This window comes from Herpailurus yagouaroundi, unplaced genomic scaffold (genome assembly GCF_014898765.1).
Source record: "Herpailurus yagouaroundi ecotype Mexico unplaced genomic scaffold, PumYag 29, whole genome shotgun sequence".
NCBI lineage: Eukaryota > Metazoa > Chordata > Mammalia > Carnivora > Felidae > Herpailurus > Herpailurus yagouaroundi.
In genome coordinates this window covers 298,288-321,739 of record NW_024412377.1, presented here as the reverse complement: position 1 = coordinate 321,739, position 23,452 = coordinate 298,288, and the positions used below count along the sequence as shown (strand labels likewise).

Here is a 23,452-nt window from a genome sequence, read left to right as displayed (position 1 = left end):
CCCCCCCCCCATTCTCTCCCCCATTTCTGAAGGGCTGGCTGGCCTCTCTTGCTCCTTCCCTAAGATAATCTCCCTACAATATTTCCCACGGAGAATGAACAAAGTACTGTGTTCTCAAGTCTTGAAATAATGCTTTTCTCCCTGGGGTTTTGTCACCAACTTGATACATAATTAGGTTCTTTTGTTTTAGCTTGTTTTCAATTTTCGGGATTGCATTTTCTTCATTTTGCTTTAATTTTATTCTTTGTACAAAGCACAAATGATTCCGGAGCCAACCGTCTAATAGGACATCCCAAACCCCCTAGGAGACCGTTCCTGATCTTTGAGCCTCCCCATGTTCCCTCTTGCATCGTGCGTGTGAAGGCGTGTGCACGGCGTGTGAAGTGTGCGCACCGCGTGTGAAGGCTTGTGCACAGCCTATGGCTGTCACCCAGGACTTGGTTCCCCTCGGAGTGGGCACCGTGGCCCAGGCGGGTGACACTGTGAGCCTTCGGGATGGCTTTTGTCACCTAGCTTTGGTGACCGCCACCCCCGCCCAGCAGGGGCCTGTCCAGAAGCTTCAGGGCTGGGGTGGGGGCTGGGGGGAGGGACTGGACCTCCCCTCCAGGCAGGGTGTGTGACCCCGTATTGATGCAGAATCGTGCTGACGCCCAGCTTCACACCTGGGGGACGTGTTGCACAGCTGGCTCCACGCCTACGTCCTCCTGCCACCTGCTGGCTCTGTGTCAACCCAAGAGCAGCCTGGCACCACTCCCCGTCCCGCTGGTGGGGCCCACAGCTCCCCGTGATACTGATTTGCATCTCCTGGTGGCTCATGAGGGTGCTCCGCTTTCTGGGCAGCTGCCGTCCTGCCCTGGGAGCCGTCCTGTGAGTCTGTGGCGCATTTTCTCCTGGGCCGTCCGCCTCCTTCCTTCACGTTCTAACAAGTCATTCGTCAGCTCTCTGCATGTGGCGTGTCCCCATGCTCCCGTGTTTCCTGTCCCGTCCGCAGGCCCCAGACAGCAATAAGGCAAAGCCAGGCCCGGTCTCCAGACAGATGACAAGCGTGGGGTGTGAAACAAGGAGGCGCTGGCCTCGTTCTCGCCGTCCTGCAGCGGCCCAGGGAAGCAGCGCGCCCCGTGTGTCCAAGAAGCCGACCCCCTTTGGCTTTAACCGCGAAGGCCGAGCACGTCCTGAGTGAGCGCCTGGCCGCAGGGCCCTGGGACCCGCATGACTTATACATGCCTTGTCCACAGCAGAGCATAAATACTGCACCGTTGCCTGCCTCTGTCGTTGTGCAGAACACCCTGAACTTATGCAATATGAATTACGTTTTGTAATGGCCTTCGTGCCAGGGTCTTTGGGGACCACACTGTTTCTAGCAAGACAAAGCAAATTGCAAGATTCCTAAAGGGGCCCAACTCTCGCACACAGAAGCACATTCAATCTGACATCGTTACTCTAATGATCTCTTGTGTCGTCTTTTATTGAACACAAAGCGAGTTCTGCCCATCAAAGCCGTGTGTGTGGCTGAGCGTCCTCGAACGGAAACGCCAGGTCACGGTGGCCTCGTTCCAAGTTCCGGGAGAAGCCGGGGCCACGGGTGGGACCGTCTGTGGGGCCACCACCCGCACGCAGGTCACGGGTGGACACGAAGGCCTCCCTGTCCACTGCCCACTCCAACAGCACCTGGGCAAGCCTCCCGCTGGCGAGGGGCAGTCAGTGTGGAGCTGAGCCCCGCAGCCCAGGTGTGTGCCCAAGGAGGCTGAGGAGGGAGGTCCTGCCCAGCGAGCCTGTGGGCAGAGGGAGCAGACACCCAGATGCTGGAGTGAGCAGACGGCCGGCAGCCGGGGAGGGACCCTGTCCCCAAGGTGGCGGCTCCCCAGAACCTGGTGTGAGGGACACTGACACTTGCAGAGACTGGATCAGGAAAGACGCCACACCCGATCCGGCTGGCCCCGCCGCCCCTGCCCACAGTCGTTCGTCCCAGCGCCCCACGCACGCCCCCAGAGCCGCTGCCCGGACACCCCCCACGCGCCACCACCGGGAAGGGCCCAGGAAGACGGCAGGGTCACAACGCAGCCTGGATTCTCCTCAAAGGAGCAAACTAGACCAGATTTGGCCGGTGTCCAGACACCAGGGCAGTGGCGACAGGAAAGGGGGAGCAGGGTGGGCAGAAGGGCCTGCGTGGCTGTATCGCGTATGTGTGCTGTAGGCGTAAACCCTACGCGCACAGTGCGTGTGAGATGCGTGTGGTCACAGCGGCCCGCAGGGAGCCGTGGGAGTCTGTCCGTCCGTTGGCGCTCCTTGTCTTTCCTCATCTGCCAATAGCTGTCTTAACTCTTCCCGGGACATGGACGGACCAGCAGGTCGACTGCCGGGAGGGCCTCGGGGATGCCCCCCGCCCCGGGACGGCACCTTCCAGGTCCTCCTCGCAGAGAAGACCGAGGTGAGTGGGGCCCAGCCAGCCAGGGGAAGCGGGGCTCAGAGAGGTCGCTCGCACGCCTCCCACACGGATACGCAGGCCACGGGACCACGATCTGTATCCGGCCTGTGACTCCCGGCGTGTCCCCCAAACATGTCCCCTCGTGGGGTTTCCACGTACAAAGCGGGAAATAAAACAGGGCCGCGTGTTGTGGCCACAGTGACCGCCGGAGCAGGACGGATACCCCGGGCCCGCAAAACACAAGGCTTCAGTCACCTGGTGCTGCCGGGTAAGTCACTCCAGAACTGGGTGGCTTCCGGCAGGCTGCCCTTCTGTGGTCCGGAAGCAGTGTGGCTTCACCAGGCCCGCCAGCCCGGGTCCCCACTGACCGCGGGGGCCAGGCCGCATCCTGGGAGGTTCTGCAGGCAGGAGTCGCTTCCAGGCTCCTGCCGTAGCTGCTGGAGGGGCTCACAGATCCGTGGTGGGTGGGCCTAACCTCTTGTCCTCCATACGTGGCCTGTCCACAGGGCATCTGGCAGCGCGGGGAGGGAGAGCTTCCTCCACGGAGCCTCCAGGACGCGGCAGCTCGGGGGTGGCAGGCAGGGGCACCTGCCCCCAGAGCTGACCTTCTTGGGGAGCCCACGGTGTCTCGGGGACAGACGGCAGCCAGGGGTGCGTGGCATTACCTTGGACAGTGAGAGCCGCAAACCCAAAGGCCCACGGCACCCAAGGGGCCGGGACGCGGTCCTGTTGGCGGTGCGGCCGGGAGGGGCTCCCCGCTGGGTGAGCCGACAGCTGAGGGGAAGCGCTGAGGGCCCGGAAGTCACCCAGAGACGACCTGGGTTGGTCGAGTGTCGGGGACGAGAAAGGGCCCCAATCCTGCTTCGTTACTGCCGGCGCTCCGTTTGGCCAGAGTGTAAACTCGGTGTCCCAATAGCAGGGGTGACGGTCACAAGTCCGCAGGCCCACGGCCAGCACCAGAAGCAGAGGCCAGTGCCCTTAAAGCATTGCAGTGGGCTGAGTCGTGTCCCCAAAAACATGTGTTCAAGTCCTGACGCCCTGTGAACGTGGCCTTGTTGGGAAATACGGTCTTTCCAGACGTGATTGAGGTAAGAAGTTGGAAATGAGATCGGTTTCGGGTAGGCCTTAAATCCAACGATGGTGTCTTTGCGAGGCTCCGAAAAGGGGAGACGCAGGCCCACGGGGGAAGGCCCGTGAGGACGGAGGCAGAGCGGGGGTGCGGGAGGCCGCCCGCTACTCAACACGGAGAGAAAACACGGCACGTTCTTCCCACCCCACGGCCCCCAGGGTGCCCACGGGCGTCAGACTGACCGTCCTCCCCTTGCCGGGCCACTCAGCCACGCTTCCCTCCCAAGGCCTGTGCCGCCACCTCCCGGGACACGCGGCTCCTTTCCCTGACCCCCCAGGCGCCGGGGCCGCGGGGAGCCGCACATCCCAATGCGCTGTCAGCAGCGGCGCCCGGGGATGGATCGCGCGACATGCGGGGGCCGCACACCGCAGGCCAGGATGGCCGTTCCCCGCCCTCCAGAGGGAGATACGGCTCCGTGACGGATACCCCGCTAATGGGCCAGGAGAATCGCGCCCCAGCAGGGAGCCCCGCGCGTTCATACATCTTGTAAGGAGCCGAGATCCTAATCTGGGCAGCCTGCTCCCGCACATCCCCCACCAGGGGGAGGGGAGGGGCGGGGCGGACAGGGACGGGCGCCAGCCTCCCACCGGCCGGCCGCCGCTCACTGCGGGCCTGCTCTGTGCAGACGCAGGGCGCACAGGGTGCCCCAGAGGACGCTTGGCTGCGGTCTGCCGCTGGCCCGGCCGGGAATGGTTGGGAGGGGCCGGGACCATCCGTCCAAGTCACTGCCCTCGAGGCCCAGGGGCTTCTTCCTGGAAGAGGAAGGCCTGCCCGGGGGCTGCTTCCACGACCCGTGCCCCGTGGCAGCCCGAGGGCTGGTGGTCTGGAGGAGAGGTGGGCAGGAAAGCCCTCTCTCCCCCAAGTGCCCCGAGGTCGCTCTCCTCGGGGCTGTTAGTCCGGGGGGCGCCTGAGATGTGTCTCTGGACCCGGCCTTTGGTAAGCGTCCCCTCAGGTGGGCAACGGTGCCCCTTACCTGGCTCCACTCTGGAGGAGACGCCTGTTCCCAGCCGCCTCGACCCGGGAGGGACAGTGCACTCTTCCTGCTGGGAGTCACTGGCAGGGCTTTCATTTCCAGATTTGGCTGACTTTGACCGATACACAGTCCCTGGGGCTCTGCCCGGAGGATGGGGTCAGTGAGACTCCCGGTGGGACACAGGACGGGCCCAGAGCCACAGCTGCGGGGTGGGGGGGGTGGGGGGGGGGTCCCGGGCCCCCCCCCCCACTCCGCCCTCAGCCATTTCCAGAAGAACGGCGATGGGAAATCGGCTCATTTACCAGAATTTCCATAACGAGCACGCAAACTTCAGGTCTGACTCCTCAGCAGGTCCGGAGACCCTCCTCGTGTTAAGCGTTTTCCCCTTTCCCGCACTCTGACCGCAGTCAGGCAGGTGGGGCGGCCGCACAAAGCAAGTCCGTCCTCCCCGGCATGGACGTGAGGCAGGGTTGGTCCCCAAGGCGGGGAGGGGACTCTGGTCCTTGCGTCCAGCTCAGTGTCCCCACCTCTGCCCCCACATCACGGGGCGCCTTCCAAGTGAGCCTGCCCCCGACTTGCCCTTCTTATGAGGTCACCGGCCCTGTTGGGTTAGGGCCCACCTGCTCCAGTGTGACCCCATCTTCTCCCGAAAGCACCCCGTTTCCAAAAAAGTAAAAGACGCCAACGTGTGCATTTCGGGGGACACAGTCCAGACCCCCACCCTCACTGACTTTCTCGAAGGCGGTGCGTCTCAGCCTCCCGCTGCCCTGGTGGGAGGCTGTGGTAGCTGCCTCAACAGATTCCATTTTCGGGCTGCCTCGGCCACCAAGGCTTCCGGCACTGTCCGCAGGGGACATTCGGGGAACTTCTGGGCACCCAGGAGCTTCTTGTGCACAGCAGTCCCTCCGGGGGCCTCGGGGCCTCTGTCCTTGTCTGCTGGGTCCCTTGCCCCTTAGACAAAGTCAGGTCCTCAACCCCATGGGGGCAGGCCCTTCTTGGCCTCGTTCACCCCGTACCCTCACTGCCGTGTGCATAAGTCCTAATCAGTGGGTGCTCACAGAGGGAATGTTTGCTGGATGAAATAGCCAGGCGGTGACTGGGTCAGCAAATTGTTTTGCCGACTCTCTCATTGAAAATCAGAGAAAGCGCCCAGCTCAAGGACACGGTGAACGTGTAAACAGAGTTAGAAGCTTTCTGAAAACAGTAGACGTCTTGATGACAAAACCAGCTGTCCCCAAGCCCAGAAGAGCCAGATCTCCGGGAAAGGATGGTCTGCTGGATGTAACTCTGTGGCAGCTCAGGCCCCGGGCCGGCTGAGGACAGACTTCCGGGGCCGACCACGGGGAGGGCGCAGCGGGCCTGGCCGCCCAGCGTCAGCCCAGGAGGGACCCAGAACCCGGAGACAGGACACAGCGCCGTGCCCCCAGTCCTGTCTGGAAGGGACGGACGGCAGGGGAGGGGCCCTCCCCGGCCAGAGAGCGAGTGCCTGATCCCGGTGCTCACTCTGGCCGTGGGGCCGACGACCTTCTCTGTGCCTCTCAGTCGCCGGGTCAGGAGGGCCCAGAGCTGGACACTCGCACCAAACCCTGCTGGTGAGTCTACGATGCCGGGACTCAGGAAACCTTCTCCGCCGCCCGGGCTGATTGCTGCTCAGGTCCATCAGGGGATGAAGGGGCCTCGCTTTTCGGTTTCCTCCAGAAAAGATCACGGCAGACTTCTCATGCGACCACCGTCTCTCCGGCAAGGGGGGCTCCCTCAGGGTGGCCGATGCTGCATCTTTGTCTTTTTGGAGTGATCACCATGTACCGGGAAGGACCTGGCGTCCCCACGGCTTCATCTGTAAACATGGCCACACAGAGCACAGAGCACGGGCGGGCGGGAGTCTTGTCTCCTTGAGCACCTGAGGACCTGCCCAGCACAGGGACACACACGGACGCGGTGTCCCCAGACTGCAGCCCCACGGCCAGAGTGTCCTGGGCGCACAGCACCATGGCTCAGCAGTCCAAGACCAAGGTGTCACAGATTTGTGCCACGAGGGAGAATCTCCCCCAGATTGTGGGGGTCCCGGCAACCCCAGGCCTTCCTGGGCGTGTAGACACTTCACCGTGTTACTGTCGCGTCTTCTCCGTGTGTGTGTGTCTCTGGGTCAGTCATATTGGATCAAGACCCACCCTACGACCTTACTTTGACTTAATTACCTCTGTGAAGACCCTCATTCCAAGTGAGGTCACAGTCAGGTGTCCTGGAGGCTAGGACTCTGGCACGTATTTCCGGGAGGACAAAATCCGGCCCAGAACACAGGGCTTCCCCGCTGGGCGGTGCTAATGGCAGTGTCGGCACCAGAAGGGGGACGGGGTCCGGACAGCAGGACCACCCTGAGCCCTCGCCCCAATCGCTCACTAGTCCGGCCCCCCAACCCCTGTCAGCCTCAGGAACCTGCCGCGGCTTGGCCAGCATGCGACCGTTCCCTGCCGCAGGGCCCGGGTCGCTTCTGTGTGGCCCTGAAAGGCATCCAGGTTTCCTCCAGGAGTCACAGCTCTGCTCGGGCCAGGGCCCACCATCCTCCCCACACGGACGCCTACCCATGGCCGGGACATACAAGTATTTCAGCACTTGGGTCTCTCTGGTGACAGTCACCAGTGAGCCCCACTCGGGCTGCACACCAGGCCTCCTTTTGGTCTGAACAGAGTTTGGAGAAGGAGAGGTGCACCCCTTCTGCTGGGGTGGATCCCTAAAGGCTGCCGAGCCAGGGCCAGCCGGGGCCACGTCCCCCAGGCCGCAGGAGCACGCCGCCGCGGTCCCATCCCGCCGGCCGCTGTCTGTCACGTGGCCGGACGTCCCAGGATGAGCTGCGTCCGTCTCCGGGACGAAAGGACAGGCGGAAGGGGGAACTGACCAGTCCCGTCCGTGAGGACCCTTGCTGGAATCAGGGAACACGTAACTGAGGAGAATTCGTAACCCTCTGCTACGTGCAGGGAACACGAAACCCTGGGTGTGGCTGAGGGAAATAAAACCCAAAGGGAAAGGAGAAATCTTTAGATAGTAAGTGTAAAATTCTTCTTGCTTCTGGAAAATAAAGGAAGCACGGCTCAGTGTCAGTCTGTTCCAGGGACCCTCGTGTCTACGTTAGAGGCAGCGGAAGCACACGTTCGCCTGGAAACGAAAGCCGGGGACACGGGAACCAGGTCACTGACCGAACCCGAACCAGTGAGAAGCCGTGACTTACCTCACTGTGCTTGGGTGTTAGAAGCCACAGAACAGTGCAGCCAACCGGAAGAAACTCGGGTCCCTCGCAGCCACGACGAGCGCAAATACACTTGCCTGGGCCACGAGAACATCGCCATTTCCCTAAACAGCACCTCTGATGAAAGTCCCCTTACACGGGAGATCAGAGAACACACGGGGCTATCACAGGTCACCCGACCGGCCTCTCCCTTTTCAGGTGAGGCCTGGGAGGGGCCAGGTCAAGGTCACGGAGAGAGGGTGAGCACAAGGGCACGGGGACCGCACGCTGGTTTCCCAGGACCAACTGCTATGTCCAGCGGGTCGGCCACGGAGGGGTGCAGGGGCTGGCCCCGCAGGTGATCCCACACACTCATCCCTGAGCCCACAGTTGTCTAGTGAGACCCTGGGCCTTCTTAACAGCACTTCTAAGTTGTCAGCCCGTGGCCTGGAGGAACGCTGTGCACCCTGGTTACATGGCCCCTCTCGGTGCTGAATGCCCCACAGCAGGGCTCCTGCTGTTCCTCTGCAAGGATAGGGCAGAGGCATGCAGGCTCCCTCTCCACTCGTGTGTGTGTGTGAGAGAGAGAGAGAGAGAGAGAGAGACTTGCCAGCTGTAGAGAAACCAAGAGCAGCAAGAAGACGGGCCCCAGATAAACAGCAAATGATTTTTTGGTATATGTATGTCCCAAATACTGCATGGGACATACTTATACTAAAAAAACAAAAAAATTCATTAACTGAAACTCAAACTCAACCACGTGTTCTGTATCTTACCCAACACCCGTACATGAGATGGCCCTGAAGCTGGCAGAACAAGGAGAAGACAACCAGTTATGAACAGTTCCTGAGCTGGGCACCCCTCTTCCCATGAGGGCCATGGCTCACAGCCCCGGATGTGGGGAGGCCAGAGGCCAGGGGACCTGCACTCACCTGGCCACCGTCCCCCAAGCCGCTCCGCAGGAATGGTCGGGGAGCCAGGTGCCAATGGATGTGTCAAAGCGCACCCCGTCCGGCACCCAGGCTGTCCGGGGAACACACTCTGGGTACAAAATGCACTGTTGCTTCTTTGACTTTCTGTGCCCTAACGCACAGCTTTTATAACAATTTTCTCAGGACCCGGGAAGGATAGTTCAGGGGATCAGAAAGTGCCTCGCTGTGACTTAGAGACCGTGCACAGTGGTGCCCGGATGGCTGCAGGGTTGACCAGTTGTCCTTGCAGCATGACAAATTACCCAGAACTTGTCAACATGAAGCCTGTAACTTCCTCACATCATTTCTCTGGGTCCGGATGTGGAGACAGCTAGGCTGGCAGGTTCTGTCTCGGGCCCCTCGTGAGGCTGCAGATGAGACGTGGGGGCTGCAGTCCCTCTAGGTCTTGACGGGTCTGGAGGACCCACATCCAGGGGCGTTCACTCACATGCCTCAAAAGGTGACGCCGGGTGTGGACTGGAGGCCTCTGTCCCCGCCCCGTGGCCTCAGGCTGCTTGCACGTCCTCATGACCTGCAGCCCACCACCAGCAGGGAGGCCCCCTGCGTTCCAGGAGAAGGGGCGGAAATCTCAAGGGCCTCCCTCCGGAAATCTCTCGTGATCAGAAGCCACACGCCCAGGGCCTGGCCAGCTGGGTGTGCCAGCCAGGGCCCGAAACCCACAAGCTCAGCCACAGCGGGAACTCACACCCACACCAGGACCCCCCTGAGCCCCACGGAGTCCAGACCAACATGGCATCCAGGGAATCACGAGTGACGAATGGACGTGGTTTTGCAGATTCACCGAGGTGTGACTGACAAATACACATTGTACATACTTGAGGTGTAATGTGATGATTTGGCCTATGTATATATGGTGATGTGATTACCGTGACCCAGTTAATTTACACACCCACCACCTCGCCCAGTTACCGTCGTGCATGTGTGGGGGGGAACACTGAAGATCTACTGCTAAGACCAAGGTCAAGGAGCTTTTCCCCTAAGCTTTCTTTTAGGAGTTTTATGGTTTCAGGTCTTACATTTCAATCTTGAATCGATTTTGAATTAATTCTTATGAATGGCATAAGGATACAATTCCATTCTTCTGCATGTAGACATTCAGTTTTCCCAGCACCATTTATTGAAAAGACTGTCCTTTCCTCATGGAGAGCTCTTGGGTCTCTTGTCAAAGATTAGTTGCCTATTGTGTGTGTGTGGTGGACGGGGGGTGGGGGGGGCAGTTATTTCTGAGCTTTCTGTTCTGTTGGTCTACGTGGTTGTTTTTATGCCAGCATCACACTGCTCTGATTACTATAGACTTGAAATATGGTTCAAGAAATCAAGAGCTGTGGTGCCCCCAATTCTGTTCTTTCTCAATACGGTTTTGCCTATGTGAGTTCTTTTGAGGTTACCTACAAATTTTAGGATTTCTTTTTCTATTCCTATGAAAAGATTGCTTTGGGTAGGATGGACAGTTTAACAATATTAATTCTTCCAATCCATGAACATGGGCTATCCCTCCATTCATTCATTCTTCCATCCATGTCTTGTAGCTTTCAGTGTTCAGATCTTTTACCTCCTTGGCTAAATGTTTTCCTAAGTATTTTGTTCATTTTGATGCTATTGTAAATGAGATCATTTTCTTAATTTCTTTTTCAGATGGTTTGTTCTTACTGTATACAAACACAACTTATTTTATGTGTTCATTTTGTGTCCTGCAACTTTATAGGATCGGTTTATTAGAGGATTTTCTATATGTAAGGCAATGTCATCTACAAATAGTGACGTATTCCTTTTTCCTTTCTGATTTTACTTTTTCTTGCCTAATTGCTATAGCTAGGACTTCCAGTACTGTGCTGAATGAAAGTGGTGAGAGTGGGCATCCTTGCCTTGTTCCTGATTCTGGAGCAAAAGCTTCCAACTTGTCATCATCGAGGATGATGTAAGTTGTGGGCGGTCATCTCTGTGTTTATTACATTGGGGTACATTCTTTCTATACCTAATTTGTGGAGTTTTTATCATGAAAGGATGTTTAATTTTGTCAAATGCTTTTTATAAATGTTGCATTCTGCCAATGTCGTGGAGCACCTTGATTGATTTCTGCAAGTTGAACCCATCTTCGCATCCCAGGGATGAATCCCACTTGATCATGGTGTATGATCCCTCGTATGTCCTATTAGTCTTGATTTGCTAGTATTTAGTTGAGGATTTTTGCATCCATTACAGGGATATTGCCCTATAATTCTCTTTCCTTGTAGTGTCCTTGTCTGGCTAGGAATGAGCATAATGCAGGTCTCATAAAGTAAGTTTGGAAGTGTTCTCTCCTCTTCAATTATTTGGAAGAGTTTGAGAGTGATTGGCATGAACTCTTCTTTAAATGTTTGGTGCAACATGAAGCCATCCATGTCCTGGGTTTTCCTGGCTGGGAGGTTTTTGATTACTGCTCCAATCTCCTTGCCTTCTATTTGTTCAGATTTTCTAGTCCTTTCTGATCCAGTCTTGGTGGGTTGTGTGTTTCTAGGAATTTATCCATTTATTTTAGGTTATTCGATTTGTTGGCATATAATTGTTCATGGTTGTCTCTTATGATCCTTTGTATTTCTGTGGTATCTGTTGTAATGACTCCTCTTCCATGTTTGTCACCAGAGACTAGGGAGGGTAGGGACCCTCTCTGGTCCCAGGGCGAACAGAACTGCCTCCAGGTCCTCGGTCAGCAGGGCTGTTGCTGGGACAAGTGTCTACTTCAATCTCAAGTTTGGTCTCTGAACAACAGGCCTGTTACCATGCTTATGGAAGAAGTGGCGCCCACCTGGTCCCCTGAAGGAATCCTGTCATGTCCTTGGGCAGGTTTCTACGCAGACCAAGGATTGCCCTTGGATCATGGCTGAGCTGCCTCCAGGGCCATGGACGGGAACACTTCCCAGCAGGTCCCTAGGTGGAGAGGACTGTTCCTGGACTGTCACTAGGAGGAGCAGGAGGCAGGCTCAGGACTTCGGGCAGGTACCACTGCCCCCAGGGCCCTGGTCAAATGTAGCTGATCTCCAAAGGGGATGGGGCGGTTCCCAGGTTTGGGGCTGGGACTGCCATCCAAGTGCAGACATCCCTTCTCAAAACAACTTCCCCTGGTCTGGGGTTTCTCGGGTCCCAACCTTGATCCTGAAGTGTGCTCAAAGGCACTTCTTTCCACAGGTGGCTGCCAAATTATTGCTGTGGGGACTCTAGTGTGGGAACTCCTACCCCTCCAGCCACCTGCTGACACCCAGATCCCAGTGGTGGTTGTCTGCAGCCCCCAGACTCGGCGATCTGTTACAGGGCGAGAGCCATCGGATACTCGGCCCTGCTGGGGGCTGTCGTTCCCCTGAGTAGAGGTGTCCTGTTCTGCTCACCTCCGAGCGCCCCTGCCCGGAACGCATCTGACGCACAGCGGGTAGCACACGCCGGAAGCACCCTGCCTTCTGCAGCAGCCCCTCCCCCGAACAGCCCCAGGTGCGTGGAGCTGTGAGTGGCATGCGTGCTTGCACACACACAGGCCACGTGTCTGCGCGAGGGCAGAGACCATGGGAGGCTGAGGCTGTCATTCTCATCACACAGAGAACAAAGCCCTTGGGCTTGAGGAGCCGACCGTAAATACCTCATACGGTCGGTTGGAGGAGGCACCCTCTCATCTCTACCCGCCCTGCGTGCTTTCCAGTAGCGGCCCCTTGGCCACCCGTGTGTGGCATCTGACGCCCACGGTCCACCAGACCAGCCACTCCCGAGGCGGGCAGGGGGCTAATGCCCCGCTGCGGTCGTAGACGGCTAGAGGACTCTGGCCCGCGCCCGTGTTCCCGCACCCACGACCAACATCACGGTAACGAGACTTCCCGGGCTCCAGATCTCAGCCTCTCCCTCTGCTGGATTTCACCCACGCTCTACCCCCTGCCCGGCTACGGGCAGGCTGCAGCCTTTCTCCCCACGCTCCAGCCAGCACGGTCCCCACGAGCAACACCAGGCATGGCCTTCACGGCCTTCTTGACCCGGGTATCACTGCAGAGAACCCTGCAATCCAGGCCCGGCCCCCTCCCCAGGTCCCACCAGAACCCCCAGGCCCCACGCCCACTCTCTGGCTCCTGGTTTACAGACTGGGGCGTCCACTGCGGACCTACAGCCCTTCGCGTGAGGACCTAGAAGGCCTTCTGCTGGCAAGCTCAGGTCCCGCCAGCTGCCACCTGTCTGATTCCAGGGGCTCCAGAGACCCGGGCCCCACATCCCCACCCCCACCAGAGGGCGGGCCGTGGCCGAGGACATGGCTCACCCCGAGCCTGCAGCAGCCCAAGGGGGCCTATCAGCTTTCCTCCTAGCCAACCCCCACCCCAGGGCCCCTAACCCCTCATCTCTAGCCCCAGATGGCAGTGGGACCTCCAAGCTCAAACTGAGAACATCATCTTTTAGGAACATGTGGTCCAGGGAGACTCCACGTCCCAGGGACTTGGCCCAGAACAAGAAACTCAAAACAGGCCAAGGCATCCCCCACCTGTGCCCCCTCCACCACCGCCTTCTGCAGGGGACCCGCAGGCTCTGGGAAGCCCTGCGAGAGCACGTCTATGGGATTCCCCCATGCAGGTCCGGGGGAAGCAGGTGCGGGGGCCCTGTTGTAGAAGGGCCTCGGTCATCTTGGACTCTCTCACCCAGGTCAGCTTGATCGGCAGGTGCAAATTCCACCCATGGTTCGTGCAGTAAGGCATCCCCACAAAAGGATGTTCATTCCTCAGCGTGTGCTTTTGGGGTGCTAACTCTGTGCAGGAACACCGCCCAGAGCCAGATGTCTGAGCCCCTCCTCACCCCCCAGGGTGCAGACATGAGCAAAGAAGTCACAAGACGTGGGAAGGAAAAGTTGGGAGTAACAAGCATATGATGTGTGGTGGGGGACGGTGAGGGGTGCTCGGACCGTGGTCCCTCCACGAAGAGTCAGGGGAGACCTGAGCGGGAGGAAGGCGGGGTGTGCCGGTCTGGGTGGGAGAGCACACCAGGCAGTGGCCAAGCAGAGGCCCTGGGGCCGCCGAGGGGGCCGCAAAGCAGCGGGGGGAGGGCATGGGGCGACAGGGACTGCGGGTCAGTGGGGCCTGGGAGACCCCATGGGCCGGGGCAAGGGGTGTGGATTTTATCCCAGGTGCTGTGGGAGCCTCTGCAGCGCTCGGCAAGGGAGTGACCAGCTCGGGGGTGGATCGGCCAGCATCCCTCTGGCGGCTGTGGGGACCGGCAGGAGGCTCCCAGGCAGGAGTAGAAGCAGGAGGCCAGTGGGCCCGGATGGCAGGTCACCAAGGGGACCCTCCAATGGTGGGGCAGGGTCTGAGCAGGACGAGTGAGAGAGTCGGAGGTGCCGCACCTGGGGAGAAGGGCAAATGAGGGGGCCGCGACGGCCATCCTGGGGCCGTGCTGTCCAGTGACCAGGGAAGCCAGTGCCATCACCCCATGACCCGGCAGGCCGGGCTGGGGTACGGGATCTCCAGCAGGGCCAACCCACCTTGAGGTAGGGCCGGGAGGGTGACCAGGTCAGGCCACCGTGGACCTTGGACTTGGCTGGGGGCCACGGGGGCAGAGTCCAGGTGGTTCCAGTGGGGGGTGCTGATGGCCCCTCCTCTCTCCCCCTCTCCCCCCTCCCCTCTCCCTCCTCCTCTCCTCTCCCCTCCCCCGTCTTCCCCTCAGCTTCTTCCCCCCTTCCCTCCTCCCCTGCCCTCCCTGGCCTCTGGGGCCTCCCTTCTCTAGGGGTGTCTTCCAACATGCCTTTTACATCTGTCGCTTTTGCAGCCCACATGTTCACTGAAAGTAGATATTATCAACCCCATTTTACATCCCAGAAAACGGGAAATCAGAGAAATTAACTGACTTGCTCAGGGCCATGACCGGAGGAAGATACACCAGGCCTCGACAAGTTCAGGTGCGTGGGCGGGTGACACGCTCAGGGCTTCCTGGGGGGCCCCCCCCCGCGGCCCCCAGCCCCGCCCAGAGCTCTGGGTGCGGCCCGCCGCCCGGGGCCTGCACACACTCGAAAGGCTGCGGGGGCCGCAGGGCCGGGCGTCAGCAGGGGCGCAGCTGCGGGGCCGCTCCAGCGCCCTCCACGCGCGCCCCTGCGCCGCCGCATCCGTCTTCCCTCGCTCCTTTTTTTTTTTTTTTAAGAGAGAATGGAAAGGAATTTTGAAAACGAAAAAAGGGGGCGAAAGACGAAGGAGATGCAGGAGATAGAAGGCACACGTGGCGACAGAGACTATGACATAGTCAAATTTTATTAATGGCTCGCCCATATGCATTCGGAGGATAATTAACTATGCACAGGTGAAATTAGCTGATAGGAGTGGCTGTCTTGAGCAAATCGAATGAGCTCCGATTATATCAATAGTTTTCAACCAGTGTCCCTGGTTATCAAACCATCAAATAAATTTGTCCACTCTCTTCCTTTGGGGGGAAAAACTTTAATTATCCAGCCCTGGCGTATGGCAGGTCATTAATAAAACCTGTTATCAGGCTGCAGGTTCCCGAGTTTTACTGTTACCCATCTTTTATCTAAATAAACATTTGGGAAATGTCCTTAAAATTATTATAGATACTTTGCCCCTGCCCCACAATAGGAATTTCTAAATGGAAGCCGGCTGCATTTGACTGCACGACGCATGGGTCCCACCTGCCCACGGCCCCCGGGACCAGGACCCAGAGCCGGGCTGCACCCGTATTGATGGATCTGGCGACCCTGCAAATGCAGATAAGGGAACCGCTTCTCCTTAATGTATATTTACGCAGCCTTTATGTTATGCATGCGTTCTGTATTTTCATGCCACATATATCAATGACAAATGGAAGAACCGACCGGCCCGTGTAACACGGAAGGGGTCTCCTGGTCCTGCCTCCAAAGGTGCACGTCTACACAGTGTTCTTTTATTAAAAAAAAAAAAAAAAATCCTTTAAAAAGTCTATTTTTTATTCATCTCCAATAAAGTGATGGTCGCTCTAGAGAGGCCGTTCCGACTCATCTATTCCCATCACTACGCACAGAGTGTGTCACAGCTGTGACAGGGCTTTGCCCTTGGGCCCTGGGCGTTCCAGAGGGGACTGACAGCCCAGAGTAGGCCAGGAAGCAGGCACACCGCGCCCACGGCACCCCCCGCCCTGGCCCGGCACTCAGTTCCTAGTTCATGTACACGGCAGCCACGGGGTTCCGCCACGAGTGAATGCAGGCACCCCACTCCCTGTGCACGCGCAAAGATTTTACAGCACCTGTGGCCTGTCCAGCACATTGGCTGGGGACCGAGCAGCACAGGCCACATGAATCAAATGGTAAGAAGAGCGTGGCCCCCAGCGGGGGTGGAGGTTTGGGGTGACCAACCGCTTGACAGACCAGAGCAGTGGGCTCCGTGCAGACCCGGGAAGGACGGGCACCTGCAGTGGCCATGGTGACGCCTCCACTTTTTCCGTCCGGCCCGGGGCTGCGTGCGGGGAACTCGGCTGTTGGGTTCCATCCCTCCCGCTGGCGCTCAGACTGTAAAGCGTCCAAATAAATGTCCTAGAACCAAAAAGGTTCAGTCAGGACACGCGCGATAGGCAGAGTTTACAGCGCATGCTTCAGAGTAATTTTCAGTTTTTCACCCCAGCCTGGTAGGAAAGCTCCTCAAAAGTCCAAGCTGTCTCCCAGAGTTACTTCTTTCTTGCCTCTGGAAAGGCCCCTGTCGTGGAACGTTTGCCGGCCTCGAAGGGCGGGGTAGATGTGGTCTCAGGATCTGAAGCACCCGGACCTCTGTGGGTTGAGCTCTCCCCGGAGTCCCGGCCGCCCCGTCGTGGTCCCCTGGGCCTGGGCCTCGGCCGCCGCGGCGCCCTGTCCTGAGAGAGGCCCGCAGAGCCAGGAGGCGGCTGCATCCGGAACCCCAAGGTGGAGCCTGGGGCTGGCCCCACACGGGATGTGAGGAGAACCGTGAGGAGAACGGAGGCAGGGCCCCGTATCCTGATGTAAACCGCTCTTCCGTGGGAAGTGCTGGACCAGAGAAGTTCATTTTCCTCCCCTCGATCCTGACCTCAAACCCTGCCCAGCTCAACCCTGAATATACCTAATTACCCAGGCGCTTCGGCAACAGAGACCCCCTGCTTCTCCGGGTTCTGGAGGCCGGGAGTCCCGGACCCAGGGGTCAGGATCCGATGCCGTTGCCGGCTACACAGCAGCCATGCTTAAACGTTTTCCTGCAAAACCTCGGGCTCACATCCCCCGGACGGAGAGAGAGGCCTTTGGGGGAGAGAGGGGCTGGGGTGGAGTCCGCGGATCATTTCAGACCCGTTTTGCTTGATTACAGCCTGATTTTCCTCCCGAGGTTCTGGGGCTCCACCTCCAGCGTGACCCCCACCAGCCGCCTTTGCCCACCTCCCAGTGAGCAGACACTTCCTCAGTAGGAACTGAACAGGAAAGCCTTGCTGAGCGCCCCCTGGGCATTCTCCCCTCCCCCTAGCCTTCCAGACCAGCTCACTGCCCTGGGGCAGGTCTGGGTGGGGCGGGAGGAGTCAGGCCGGCAGGTGAGCGAAGCCCTGTGATCTGGGGGTGGAGCCAGGCAGAAGGTCAGTGGAGCCTGCACCCCGAGGTGCCCCGAGCCCCGAGAGGGGAGTGAGTGAGGCTGGGAAGCACGGCGTGCACCTGCCGAGGGGCTCCAGGATGGGGGAGGGTCGGCGGGCCCCTCCCCGCCCCCCCCCACAGGCGGGGTCAGGCGTGTGCAGAGTGAGGAGGAGGGGTCTCCAGCAGGATGAAATCGGACCAGTCCTGACCCCCCCCTTTCGCCCCCTCCCCCGCCACCCCGGGAGACCCTCACCCAGACCCTCGCGAAGGGCGCATGAGCTCCACACCCAAACCACGAGGGTCACGAGGGTACCTGCCTGCCTCGCCAGGAAATAGTCTGCTGTAGGTCCCATTTACTCAACCGGCTCGGGGTTGGTCTGAAGCCACTTGAGTCTGAAGCATCTGCAGCTCCCGGGTCTAGACCGGCACCATCAATATGGCAGCGGGAGCCCACGCTCCCTGGACCCTTTGAAACGCACCTGGTCCGAACCCAGAGGTGCCGTTCCGACCTCAGGCAGGAAAGAACGGAAGTAAACTCTCAGTAGTAGTTGCCTAGTCAGTATGTGCCGAATACTTTGGATGCACTGGGTGACATAAAATGTATTATGCAATGACTTCGCCCATTTCTTCTGGCTCAAGTTGCACACGTGGCTCACACCATGTTTCCCCTGGACTGCGGAGGGTCGTCTACACCCTCGGACACAGGACACCTCCCACTCAGCGAGCAGAGGAACCAGAGCCCAGTCGCCAGGGCGAAACCGCCGTGGGGAACCTAGCCCAGGACTCGGTGGGCAAACCAGGAAAACTGCATACTTCCCAACATGGTACCCAAATGAGGGGGAAGGGAAAAGTGGGGTCGATAGAAACAGACACAGAGAGACTGAGAAGTTGCACGAAACTCATCAGGGGGGTCAGCAAGGCTTTCTCAGGCTCCTTACTCCGTTCCCCTTAGTCTGTGTCCCTAGAAGAGGATGCCAGTGGGAGGGGGAGCACACAGGTTTATGCAAATTTATCTTCCCATAATTCCCTAGGAGGCCTGGGGGCAGCTGCAGGCCACAGGTGATCTTCATCACTGGACTCAGGACAGGGGACAGGGGAGGGCACAGGAGATCTCCATCACTGCACTCGGGGCAGAGGACAGAGGGAGGGCACAGGCGACCTCCCATCACTGCACTCAGGACCGGGGACGGGGGAGGGCACAGGCGACCTCCCATCACTGCGCTCAGGTCTGGCACGTGATCTATCCCAGAAGCCCAGAATGTGTGAGCACTTCCGACATCCCGAAACAGAAATAACCCTCTGGCCCGGCCCTGTGGATGTGGCTCCTTTTGGTTAGAGGCCACTCCTTCTAGAATTCCGTCTCCCTCGTAACACTTCCTTTTTAATCAATTTGACAAAATTACGGCAGCTTGTGAATGCGGAGTCTACACATTTTGCTCTAGGCTCTACCTGCTATAACCTGGGCACTTACATGTTTACACTTAAGGTCTTGGCTATGTTCTGAGGCCAATAATTTTGTATTTTGCAATTATTTTGCTCTGCTCACTGCATGCTGTCTTTGGTGGTTATATAATTAAAGGGCAGAGATTTTTTTTTTCCCTTGGCTGCACAAGGTGAAAAATGTTAGCTATTTCCACACTTCAGAGAGCCAGCTGCTACAAGCATTAAAAATTACTTAAAACATAAAATTTATGGCATTGTGATCACAATGGATTGTGTCATTGTAAATGAATTTCACTGTAAATTGCCATTTTAAATTAAAATATAGCTTATTAGGAATGGCAGGAGAGTAATACAGAAGGAAGTAAGGTTTTATATAATTGTCCCCAAAAGCCTGTCCCTCCAATAAGTGATGGCAAAGGATACGCCAGAAGCAGCTACTGCCTCTCAGCTGAACCAGGTTTGCTGTTGGACGCTGGGGCTCGCGGATTTCTCTTCCCCTCCCCCAACTCCGCTCCCCTCCCAGCCCAGGATTTATTGAGGGTCTACGATGTGCCTCGCTCTGAGGCAGGCAGTGGACCTACAAAATTGAGTAAGACACAACAAGGGGTCTAAAGGAGGGCCGAACACCACATGGCAGACGGCGGGGGAGGGGTGGTGATGGCGGTGCATCTGGGGCTTTCTTTGAGCAACGGAGAAGGAGCTAGCACACTCGAGGATACACACACGAGATGGCAACCTGATTGACCTACAGCAGCAGGTGTCTAAACCAACTGGAACTCAGAATCTTGGCAGTAGGAGGGGTTGGCACGAGGTCAAACCCCGTTCTCTCAAGCACTTACGGAAAATGGTTGCCTATTCCCTACCTGGACACTTCCAGTTGTGGGGAACTTGCCACTTTGTAAAACATCCCCTTTCATTTGGGGACACATTCAAGTCTCCTCCCAGCTAAAGAGCCTGAACATCAAGTCTCCAATTTGCATCCTTCCCCCTGGACATCTCTGGATGAGTTCCAAGCAAAGCTCCAGAATGGACGAGGCACGTCCCACAGGGTCAGGGCAGCCAGAAGGCGTGGGCACAGGGGCAGGGGACCCAGCAGGACCGGCTCCTGCGCCAGTGATGGGGTGAGGCCGACCCGACGGAGGGCCTTCACGAAAGGGGCTTCGTTAGAAAGGCCCTGCAGCCTTCCTGGAGGTCTACGAGCAGTGGACGGAACAAGTGCCGGAAGCATCCGGTAACATTCATCCACTCTCGTCTTGGGTGGAGGCCTCAGAAGCCATCCAATCCACCGTGGCAGGCTAACAGCTCCGACCCGACTCCTGCCGAGAGACCGCATGAATGCTCACACCCCCAGTGACGTCCCACCAGAATCCGAGCAAGGCTCGCCAGCCACCTGGAGCTCTCTTCGTCCGAAACAGCCCCAGCATTGTGTCCTCCCTTGATGGAGTCTCCTGTTCCTTCCATACCCTCTCACACCCTGGTCCGGGTGCCTCATCACACATCAGTACAGAAACTTAGATGTGAGTAATTGAGGGGGAAATGCTCATTAACTTATCCCCACGTTCCCCGGACATCTAGTTAGTAACCAATCAATGTCAGACGTCGTGTGAGGCATCCAGCGTGCAGAGAAAAGCACGTGGTTCTTGTCCAAAGGAAGCCTCGACTGGCTGAGCTGAATGGACAGATGAGCAAAGGTATGCACGTAGATAGGAGCATAGAAGCCGCGACCCAGGTCTGCACAGGGGCAGTGGGTCCACAGTGTAGACACCATTCCAGCCTAAGGGGAGATGCTCCAAAAGCCGTGATAGGCAAATGGACCCTGAGAAGTAGTCTTGAAAGATGTGTAGGGCTTGTCCGAGAAGACAGGAGCAGGAAAATCTCTAGAGGTAGAGGGAGAGGTGGGACTTCTGTCCCGAGAGAGAGGTTAGAAATACAGGAGACAAGGAGGAGTATGTGTGAGGAAAGGAGATGCCAGCCTTAAACACATTTTGCAATTCTTTCTCTGAACTCAGAAGAAAGGGTGCAAACAGATGGAAAACAATTTGGGTGCATTTCGCTCATCTGGGGGGATTAAGGGAGTCCCATTTTGATACCCTTAATTTTCCCCGGGGGGGGGAAATGTTTCTCTAAGACACAGAAGTACTGAGGTAGAGGGTTCGGGAAGAACACTCACAATATCTAGCACATTCTTGAAATACTCCTCTCTTTTCATTCTTTACCCACAGAGGATGCAAGTGAGATACATCAAGGAGTTCAGAGGGTAAGGTCTCTGGGGTGCACCGTATTAGGGAAGAAGGAAAGAGATCGCAAGCAACACTGGGGGACTGAACGATGGAACAGCAACAGTGAACGTGGAGACCGAGAAAACCACCTCCAGGAAGGCGACTCGGGCTTTCACCTCATTACTCACATTTGTCTGAAAACATTTCTTACCCTTAAGATGAAACTTGAAAACTTCTTGAAAAGTTGCTTTTCTGGGTATACAAGAAAAGGCAACAGTTATTTAGTGTCAGCACTTGGAAGATGTAGTTCCATTGTCTCCTGGCTTCCATATTTACGGTGGAGAAGTTAGGTGTCGGCCTCGCTCTTTGGTTTATAGCAGGTCAATTATGATAGGTCAATAGATCTTGAAAGTATGTGTCGTTGAAGATCTACTTGTCTTCAAATGTCACTGGATTACATTTACCTGCAGGGTTCTTTTTAGATACTTTGCTTTGAATTTGTGCTTCCTGTGCTAAGGATTCATGATTTTCACCAAGTTTAGATAATTCTCTATTAACCCTCTGCATACTGACTCTCCCTCATCCTGTCGGTGATCAACGATCTACTTTGTGAACTCCAACTAGGTAACATATTAGGACTTCTTACTCCAGCTTCAACATCTGCCAAACTCTATTCCACATCTTTTTATTTATTTGACTCTGTTGGATTCTAGGTAATTTTTTCAGATTCGTCTTCTACTATTTCTTTATCTGTGTCTTCTCTGCTACTTAAGTCACCTATCAAGGTTTTATATCTACTGTTACATTTCAACGTTTATAGAAGTATATATGGCTGTTTTGTTTCCAGTAAACTTGTTGCTTTCCGTTTTTGTCCATAAAAATAAGCTTCACGCTATGTTTTATCTTATAGCAGCTTTACTGAAAAATAACTGACCTATGATAAACTGTATGTATTTAAGTGTACGATTTGAACGGTTTGACGGAAGAATGGGACCATGAAACCATTATCACCATCAAGATGATGACATATCCTCGGTTTGTGTGTGCCTTCACTTACTGATGGACGTTTGGTGTGTTTCCAGTTCGGTCTACACAGATAAAGTTGTTCAGAATAGTTACATACAAGTTTTTGTACAGACTTATGCTCTCGTTTCTCTGGGATAAATACCTAGAAATGAAATGATTGGATAAGTTGGTGGGTATATGTTTAACTTCTTAATAAACTTCCACGGTCTTCTGGAATGGCTTCCTTGGTGACTTCTATCGTCTTTAAGAAAGAGATTACACTATTTCTACACAAATTCTTTCAGAAAATTGAAGAGGAGAGAATTTTTCCCCACCTCATCTCAGAGGCTTGTCATTACCCCGATCCTAAAACCACACAAAGCCTTACGAGAAAACTACACAAAAAGGTTTCTCATTAACCTGGATGTAAAACTTCTAAACAAAATTTTAGCAAGTTAACCTCAGCAATATATAAAGGAGATAAAATGTCATGATGACCAAGTTCACGTCAGTATCACAAGCTCAGTCTCCCATTAGAAATGCACCTAAGTCACCATATTAACAACAAAGAGAAACCACAGAAGTTCAACATATCAATTTTTAGGGACCCAATTCAATCCATAGTAGGATACCACTAGTTGAGAATTTTATTTTCTTGGGTGCCAAATATTTTTGTCTTTCTATAAATATTCTTGAGCAGTGTTCAAGATGAAGTTAAGTTGACACAGACTGATCCTTTTGGGTTCCGTGTTTAGGAAGAGTGAGGCAGGACCTGTGCCGTGCGCCGAGGGTCCGTTATTCCCGGCTACCAAGGAAACACTCCTCCCTGCGCTCTGCTTGATGCCCCATGAACCAGGAGTTTCCTCTCTGCCCGGCGGGAACGGGCAGTCTCCCTGGCCCCACAGCATGTCGGACACTTTACGTCTGATCCCCTCGGAAGTTCTTCCTCTGGTCTCACGTGGTCTCCTCATGCCCACGAGCTGATCCGCGCTCTGCTGGACACCAGTGCCAACTGGAGACGACCTGCAGGCTCGGTGCTTGTGCCCGCGTGGACGCTCAGCTCCGTGCCTCCCGCCAGCCGCCCGTGGAGCCCCCTCCCCACATCTCGGCTTGGAAGCCGTCTCAGGGTGGTAAGCTGGAGGGGTCTGTCTTCCCTCCCCGACGTCCAGTGCCCCGTACACCATTGCTCCGTGTACACGGTCGGGTTTTGTTGTTTCCATCTTAACCTCCTTCTTGTTACTCTGTGTTGGCCAGAATCAGTAGTCTCTGTTTAGTGATTTTAAACATCGTTTTTCTGGTGACTTTTTGTTTTTCACATCTGCAAATCGTCTTTTATTTACAACACTTGATGTTAGCCAAAAGGCCGAGAAGTGATTGTCTTTTATTTACGTAAACATGTCACACCCATGTGTTCTCTCTGATAATTCAGTATCTGTACCCTGCTTCTCTAATTCTGCTTCTCCATGCTGGCGATGCCTCTGCTATGTGCTTCCTTTCTATC

At 56.3% G+C, this 23,452-nt stretch overlaps 1 protein-coding gene across 1 annotated transcript in view; it reads right to left on the bottom strand.

Moving 5' to 3' along the window:
• Positions 1–14,904: 14,904 nt before the first annotated feature.
• LOC121040854 (uncharacterized) overlaps positions 14,905–23,452 on the bottom strand; it is a 43,670-nt gene continuing 35,122 nt past the window's right edge. Inside the window, exon 4 of the mRNA XM_040491572.1 lies at positions 14,905–16,252. Within this exon, the coding sequence (XP_040347506.1) occupies positions 15,878–16,252 (375 nt within the window). The 3' untranslated portion in view covers positions 14,905–15,877. The remainder of the gene's footprint in view (positions 16,253–23,452) is intronic.